At 37.9% G+C, this 8003-nt stretch overlaps 1 protein-coding gene across 1 annotated transcript in view; it reads left to right on the plus strand.

The window, feature by feature from the left end:
- LOC103369805 (nebulin-like) overlaps nt 1–7997 on the plus strand; it is a gene marked incomplete at its 3' end in the record, with an annotated part of 46164 nt that extends 38167 nt beyond the window's left edge. The window contains exons 22-32 of the mRNA XM_008298618.1: nt 401–511; nt 1624–1734; nt 3249–3353; nt 3501–3611; nt 5148–5258; nt 5686–5796; nt 6466–6576; nt 6680–6790; nt 6967–7077; nt 7691–7798; nt 7895–7997. Of these exons, the coding sequence (XP_008296840.1) occupies nt 401–511; nt 1624–1734; nt 3249–3353; nt 3501–3611; nt 5148–5258; nt 5686–5796; nt 6466–6576; nt 6680–6790; nt 6967–7077; nt 7691–7798; nt 7895–7997 (1204 nt within the window). The remainder of the gene's footprint in view (nt 1–400; nt 512–1623; nt 1735–3248; nt 3354–3500; nt 3612–5147; nt 5259–5685; nt 5797–6465; nt 6577–6679; nt 6791–6966; nt 7078–7690; nt 7799–7894) is intronic.
- Nucleotides 7998–8003: the final 6 nt, after the last annotated feature.

The following is an 8003-nucleotide window of genomic DNA, read 5'->3' on the forward strand; positions in this document are numbered from 1 at the left end:
ATAGATCACCAGACGTTTGTTCAGGAGTCCAAAAGGTTTCACTTGTAAATTCTAAATATTTGTTTGTGAATCCCAAATTTTTGTTTGCGATTTCAAATTTGTTTTGTTTGTGAATCCAAAAGTTTCATTCGAGAATCCATTTTTTGTTTCTGTGTTTGATTGTGAAAGTTTTGTTTGTGCATGTTTGGGAATCCAAAAGCTTTGTTTGTGATTTCTATGTATGTATGTATGTTGAATCCAAAAGTGAGAATTCAAACGATTTACTTGCGATTCCCAAATTTTTGTTTTTGAACCCCCAAATTTTATTTTTTTAATCCATTCAAAAGTGTCGTTTGCGGAGCCGAAGGTTTGAACTGTGAGATGAATCCAACTTGATGCGTCTCGTTTCCGTCTCTTCCAGAACAAGTACAAGGAGGACGGCAGGAGGAATCTCTCGCAGAGTTTTTACTCTCAGCTGCCAGAAACCGCCGAGACTCAGTTCGTTAAAACGGTTTCTGAGCTGCAGAGCGAGGTGAGTAGTTACAGGTAGCTCACCTTTACCTGTGTTACCGGGAAGTCCTGCCGCGGTAACCAGCAGCGCCAACGCTGACTGCAGTTCAGTCACATGAAGGACAAAAATGACTCAAAATGACTTAAAAACTGATCAAAACTGTTTTAAAAACGGCCTAAAATGACTTACAATCTGTCCAAAATCTGTCATAAATGACTCATAATGTCCCTAAAATTATGTAAAATGTCCGAAATGAATTCAAAACGACCCAACGTGACTCACTGTGTGCCCCAAAGATGTCTAAGCAGCTTAAAAATCACTTAAAATCGTTCCACAAGTGTTGTTTGCCAATTCTAAGTTTTTTGTTAGTTTTGAAATCTATAACTTTTTCTTTGTTTGTTTGTTTGTTTGTTTTTTTTAAATCTATAACTTTTTTTATTTTTTTTTTACAAATGCCAAAATTTGTTTATGAATCTGAAAGTTTCGGTTTCCAATTCAAAAATTTTGTTTGTTAATCCCAAGGCTTAATTTGCAAATCCCAAACTTTTGGTGGTGAATCCTGAGGTGTTGTTTGTCAGTTCAAACGCTTTGCCTGCGAATCCTGAAGGTTTGTTTTGCAAATCCCAATTTTTTGTTTTGGAATCTAAAAATTTTGCTTGTGATTCCAAAATGTTTATGTTTTAGAAAGTTTTATTTGTGAATTCAAAAGTTTTGTTTGTGTGAATCAATTTCTATTTTTTCTATTTTTTGGGGGGTGAATCCCAGGATTTAATTTGCAAATCCCAAATTTTGGTTTTGAAATTTGAATCCCAAATTTTTGTTGCTAAATACAATTATAATTTTTTTTTTCAGGAATAGATCTCCTTCAAAGAGAGCTGCTGAAAAGCTGGTGCTGTTCTGGGAACATCTGTGAAATCTAATACAAAACCAGCTCTGCCATAAACTACTTTAACAAAGATTCTTCATTTTCAGTTTTCATTTACGTCGTCTGTAGAAACTAGACAACATACTATAAAAGTACTTGTACTAAAGCTTCAGGTTTTAGTTTTCAGCTTTCACATGAATGACGTGGACTGACAGACAGAGGCTGTGTGAGACCGGTTTAAACAGCAGGTTTGTGTTTTTGTGTTCAGATCAAGTACAAAGAAGCAGGAAAGAGATCAGCGATGAACTCTCTGTACTCGACTCTGCCGGAGACTCTGGAGACGCAACACGCTAAAGACGCCTCCCAGCTGCAGAGTCAGGTAACTGCTCACCGATGAGCCAAAGCGTTTAGTGTCACTGTGTTCAGACCAGCGGGAAAAATCAGCTTGTTACAGGTTTTAAACTCTGGAGCTTTGCTGACCATTTACATTTTGAACAAGTTTACAGAAGTGAAAAAGACACGAGCAGTTAGCAAACATTTTGTTGTTCAATTCCAAAGTTCTGCTTGTGAAGCCAAAACTTTTGGTCGTGAATCTGAAAGTTCTGATCGCAAATCCCCAAAATTTTGGTTGCAAATCCAAAAGTTTTGTTTCTATATCCAAATATAATGTTTGCAATTCAGAAATTTTGCTTGCGAATCCCAGAAGCTTTGACTGTGAATCAAAATTTTTGTTTATGAATCAAAATGTTTTGTCTATAAATCCAGCATTGTTTTTGATTCTAAAAATTTTGTTTGTGAATAAAAAGAAATTGTTTACAATTTCCAAAATTAGTTTGCCGGTCCAAGAGTTTCGCTTTTTTTAAAATCTGAGAATTAATTTCTTTTCTATGAATATCCTACAACTTAATTTGTTAATCCAATTTTTTTTGTTTTGGAAATGAAAAAGTTTTGTTTTCAATCCCAAAATTTTGTTAATGAATCCAAAACTTGTTGTTGCAAATCAAAAAGCTCTGTTTGTGCTTCTAAAATGTTTATTGGTGAATCCAAAAGTTTTGTTTGTCAGTTCCAAAGTTCTGCTTGTAAATCCAAAGTTGTGTTTGTGAATCCAAATTTTTTTTGGTTGTGAATCTAAACGTTCTGGTCACAAATCCAAAAATTTTGTTCATAAATCCAAAAATAATGTTTTCAATTTAAACAATTTGCTCGTCAACACAGAAGCTTTGATTGTGAATCCACATTATTGCTAATGAATCAAAAGATTTCATTTATGAATCAAACATTGTTGTTTTTGAGTCCAAAAATTTTGTTTGTGAATAAAAAAAATGTTGTTTACAAATCCAAAAATTAGTTTGTGTGTCCAAGAGTTTTGCATTTTTAAATTTTAAATTTCTTTTTGTGAATATCCCACACTTTAATTTGCTCATCAAAAAATTTTCAGAAATGAAAAAGTTTTGTTTTTCAATCCAAAAGTTTTTGTTGCAAATCCAAAAGTTCTGCTTGTGATTCAAAAATTTTTGTTTGTGGAGTCGAACATTTTGTTTTTGAATTCCATTTCTTTGTGTGTGTGAATATAAAAATTTTACTTGTGAACTTTTGAATTCTAAGTTGAATTTTTTGGGTTGAATTCCAAAATTTAGTTGGAAAATCCAAACTGTTTGTTTTTGAATAGAAAAGATGTTTCTGCAAAATGAAAAGTGAATCCAACATTTTTGTTTATGAATCCATAAATATTCTTTGTCAATCCGACAGTTTTCTTTTTAAATCCAGAACTTTTGTGCGTGAGTTCTCTTCATCCGCTCCTCCGATCTGACGACTGTAAAAACTGTAATTTAGTAGATTCCTAAAACAAACAGATTCATCTCATTTTTCCTGCTTTGATCTTTTCTGGTCCAGCTCAAGTACAAGAGTTCGAAGAGCGACGCCTCCAGTCTTTACCACCTGATGCCAGAAACCAACGACACTCAGTTTGTCCGGCAGCAGACGGAGATGCTCAGCGAGGTTCGGTTTTCGTGCATCAGTATCTGACAGGAGAATATATTGATCACCGTGTGGCTGCATTGTGTAGGAAAGATGTGTGTGTGCTGTGATGATGCTGAATGAGTCGGTGAACTTATCCCTGCGGCTCTGCTCTTTCTTCATCACAAGGTCAAGTACAAAGAAGACGGCAAGAAAGAGCAGAACGTGAACCTGTACTCCGTTCTGGCCGACACCATCGACACGCAGCACGCCAAGGAGCTGACGCAGATGCAGAGCGAGGTGGGCGCACTGAACGCTCGACGCACAGTCACAATTACACCAGGACCTGATTATCTATGCACAAGAATGAGGCGTAACCAAACATGACACAACCATAACATTTGTAAGCCTGTCGGGAGATGTGTGGCTTTTGTCTCGTCCTCCCACGCCGCCTTCTCGGTAGATTTGCTCTTTGACTGAATAGAAGCTCAACTAAACACTTTTTTTCACAATTTGTAGAACGCTGAGAAACCACGACGAATTAGGACATTGTTATGTCTCTGACTATGAATGTGCAGATTCTACATTCAAACACCTACAAACTGTGAAAACGTTGTGGCTCATTTCGGTATTTTTGGTACATAAATATGTAGAGATGACCAGCCGCCAGCATCTTATTTCTTTTTTTTGATGATCATAACTTTATTTACAACAAGGTTGCTTTGGTCACTTTTCCCACGAATCAAACAGAAAGTTTGCAACTAAAATAATCAGCTCTGTGCTTAAAAACGCTTTAAGTGCAAGTAAAATAAACGCGTGATTGAAATGTGAATCCAGAAGTTGTGTTTGCAAATCAAAAATTTTGTGCATGAATTCAAAAGTTTTGTTTGCAAATCTAAACTCTTTATTTGACAACCCAAGAGTTTTGTTAATCCAGAGTTTTTGGTCGCAAATCCAAAAGTTTTGTTTTTAAATCCAAATGTAATGTTTGCAGTTCAAACGTTTTGCTTGTGAATCCAGAACCTTTGACTATGACTCAGAATTTTTGTTTATGAATCAACAAGTTTTGTTTACGAATCCGTCATTGTTGTTTTTGAATTTAAATATTTTGTTTGTGATTTAGAAAAGATTTTTTACGAATCCAGATTTTTTCTGAGAATATCCCACAGTTCATTTTGCTAATCCAGTTGGTGAATCAAAAAGTTTGTGCATAAATGCAAAAGTTTTGTTTGCAAATGTAAACTTTTTTTTGAGAATCCAAGAAATTTGTCAACAATCGCAAAACTTTTGTTTGTAAACGCAAAAGTAATTTTTTTGTGAATGTAGAAGTTTTGAGAATCCACAATTTTTGTTTAAGAATCCCAAACTTTAGTTTCTGCATCCAAAAGTATTGTTTTTAAATCTGAAAGTTTTGTTTGACAATTTAAGCCTGTTTGCAAACTCACGTTACTGAATTTAAAAATTTTGTTTGTGAATGGAAAAGTTTTGAGAATCCGCAGGTTTTGTTTGAGAATCCAAGAGCTTCGTTTGAGAACTCAAACTCTTTGTTACAAATCCAAAATTTTGCATCAATATTCAAAAGTATTGTTGGACCAGAAAGTGATTCTGAAGAAGAGTCATGATACGGGAAGCTGATTGGGTTGGTTCTTTGTGTGTGTGACATATGAAACCCTGGAAGTCCGAAACTTTTTAAGACTTTCATCGGCAGTTTCACAGCAGAGTTGCATTTATCATGTGTCTAGCATAAAATTTTTAAAAAAGCACACCATGTGAACGATGTGAAATCTTGGCTTCTGAGACTCACCCTGAGACTGAAGTATTCGTTGTGTCTTACAGACTAAATACAAAGAGGCCAGTAAGAAGCAGAAATCCTCGTCTTTATACCATCGACTGCCCGAAACTCTGGAGACGCAACACGCTAAAGAGGCTTCACAGCTGCAGAGTCAGGTACACGTCTGCACAAACGCACTCGTTATGCAAATGAAAACCCTGAAACTAAGAAAAAGACAGGTGTGTACTGATAATATAGAAACCAGAAAAACACAGAATAACTGTTGGAATACTTTCTAAACAGCCACTGATCCATTCAGAGAGGGCTGTAGCTAGTAGTTTATTATTTAGGCTTCATGTTTAGGACATTTTAAGCCAAAAGCCTTTTGAGATATACAACTAAATACCTCCAAAGTTCAAAACAGCTTTTATTTTGAAGGGCATGACGCTGTTTCTACACTACAGCGCTGAATATTGACTTCGACAACCGGTTTCAGAAACAGTTCTCAGCAGAATAAAGAACAGAACATGAAGACCAAACCCAGCAGCTTGTTGTCAGCAGGTGTTTTCTCCTTTTGGTGAAAGTCCAGATTTTGTCTTGCAGGTCTTGTACAAAGAGGCTGTGAAGAGGGATTTGTCGTGTCCGGTTTACCACCAGCTACCAGACACGCTGGAAACCCAGTTCGCCCGAGAGATCGGCGACATGCAGAGTCAAGTAAGAGTCAAGTAGTTTTCAAGTTTGTTCTCAGAAATACAACACAGGTTTAATAAGAATGTGTTTTTACATTTTAAAAGAACGCCTCAGTTCCCACCTTATATCCATTTAGAAGTTCTTCCAGACGGCCCAGACTGACTGACTGATGCTCACATGTCGGTTTATTTTACCAAAGCTTAGCTATCAGTGACGTACAGGAGGAGCTAAATGCTAACACATATTTACTTTTAGGATGTTAAAAGTAAGATCTGTTAGCTAAATGTTAGCATATCTTGGTTTTACAGCTTTACTATTAGCCCAACATTAGCAGTCAGCACAAAGTAGGTAAGAAGGTGATTAGCTTTGCAGATTTTTTGTCATGAAACAGACAAACTATTGGACACATTTTCATCAACCAGCGGTGGAAGAAGTTTTCACATCCTTTACCTAAAGTGGAAGCTCTGATCTCTATCGTGTGTTCTGCATCAATTGGTTGGTCCACGTTCAATTTCATGAAAGTTTAAACAGTAATAATTCTGATTTTTACCTAATTTTGTCTCTGGAGAAGATGATTTCCAAAAAATTAGAAACCAGCGTAATCACAGAGACTCCTCTGATCAGCATCAGGATGTTTCTACAGGAAACACATCTGCTAATCTGTAACTCTAACCCTAAACGCTCTGATTGCAGAACAAGTACAAGGAGGACGGGATGAAGAGCCTCTCTCAGAGTTTCTACTCTCAGCTGCCAGAAACCGCTGAAACCAAGTTTGCTAAAACTGTGTCTGAGCTGCAGAGTGAGGTGAGAAGATCAAATACGTTTGTGTCAGACAGACAGAAGCAAAGTGAGAATCTGTTGGTAACGTAAATAGACAGACGCAAACGTGACTTCAAACGTCTTTCAGACAAACTACAGGAAGTCGAGGAGGCAGGAGGCCGGCAGCTGTTTGTACTCTGTGATGCCGGAAACTCTGGAAACTCAACACGCGAAGGAGGCGTCACAGATCCAGAGCCAGGTACTGAGCATCAGCACACCAGTAAAGTCCACCTTCCCCTCATCTAAACCCTGACCTGGCTTTAAAGGAGGCGCAGGACAACACACGTCCTCCATGAGCGTCATTTATTCTGACCTATAATAATGTGAAAACAGCACAACAACGACAAGCATGAATCTGGTCTGTTGTCCCTGCAGGTGAAGTACAAGGAGGACGTCCAGAAGGAGCTTTCGTCCACTTTGTTCTCCAGCCTTCCTCAGACTCTCCAGACCGAACTGGCCAAGGAGGTGACGGAGCTCCAGAGTCAGGTGACGCTTTGCTTCAGCTGCTGTGGAGCTCTTTAGACGCTGCAGTGGGTCGATGTGAGCAAGTTCAGGAGCTGCAAGTCGTACAAATCTGAAACTGTTCCTGTTTTAAATGTGGCCACCGTCCCTGTAGAAGTGCTCCCCTTGTGACGCTCTGCTCACAGTGCTCCTGCAGCTCTGGTACTGCATCTTGTATCTTTTTTTTTAACTTTTTGCCATTTCTGGTGTAATTTTAACATCTTTTTGTGTCCTACTTGTGTCTTTTTGTGTAATTTCTTATAGGTTTTTTGCCATTTTTTGCATCTTTTTGGGTCATTTTTGCCCCTTTTTTGTCATTTTGTGTCATTCTTTGTATCTGTTTGTATAATTTTTGTGTTATTTTTGCAGCTTTTTGTGTCATTTTTACACTTGCTCCTGCAGCACTTGTAATGCATTTTTGTGTAATTTTCACATTTTTTGGTGATTTTTCTGTAATTTAGCATCGTTTTGTGTCATTCACAGCTGTTCACGTGTGCAGTTTTGAGTCTCCTTCACTGTGAACTCAGGCCAGCCTTAGCACCCGGTTGTGCGTCTGTCGGCCGCTCTGCGTTGTGATCATGGTGTTGTTGTGTTGCAGGTGAAGTATAAGGAGGCCTGTAAGAAGAACGAGGCGTCTCTCTACCACCTCCTGCCTGAAACAGCAGAGATGCATTTTGCCAAACAGATGTCGGAGCTCCAGAGCGAGGTGCAGCGACGCTTCGTCGTTCTCTGATTCACACCGAAAACTCTGCTTCCAGTTTCATCTGTTTACGTTTTTGTTTTGTTTTTATTTCCTTTCTAGTTAAAGTACAAGAGGGACAAAGAGGACCTGCCCAACACTTTGTACTCGCTGCTGCCTGAAACTCTGGAGACTCAGTTTGTTAAAGAAATGGCCGAGACGCACAGCGAGG

This window comes from Stegastes partitus, unplaced genomic scaffold, assembly GCF_000690725.1.
Source record: "Stegastes partitus isolate 25-593 unplaced genomic scaffold, Stegastes_partitus-1.0.2 Scaffold1332, whole genome shotgun sequence".
Taxonomy (NCBI): Eukaryota; Metazoa; Chordata; class Actinopteri; family Pomacentridae; genus Stegastes; species Stegastes partitus.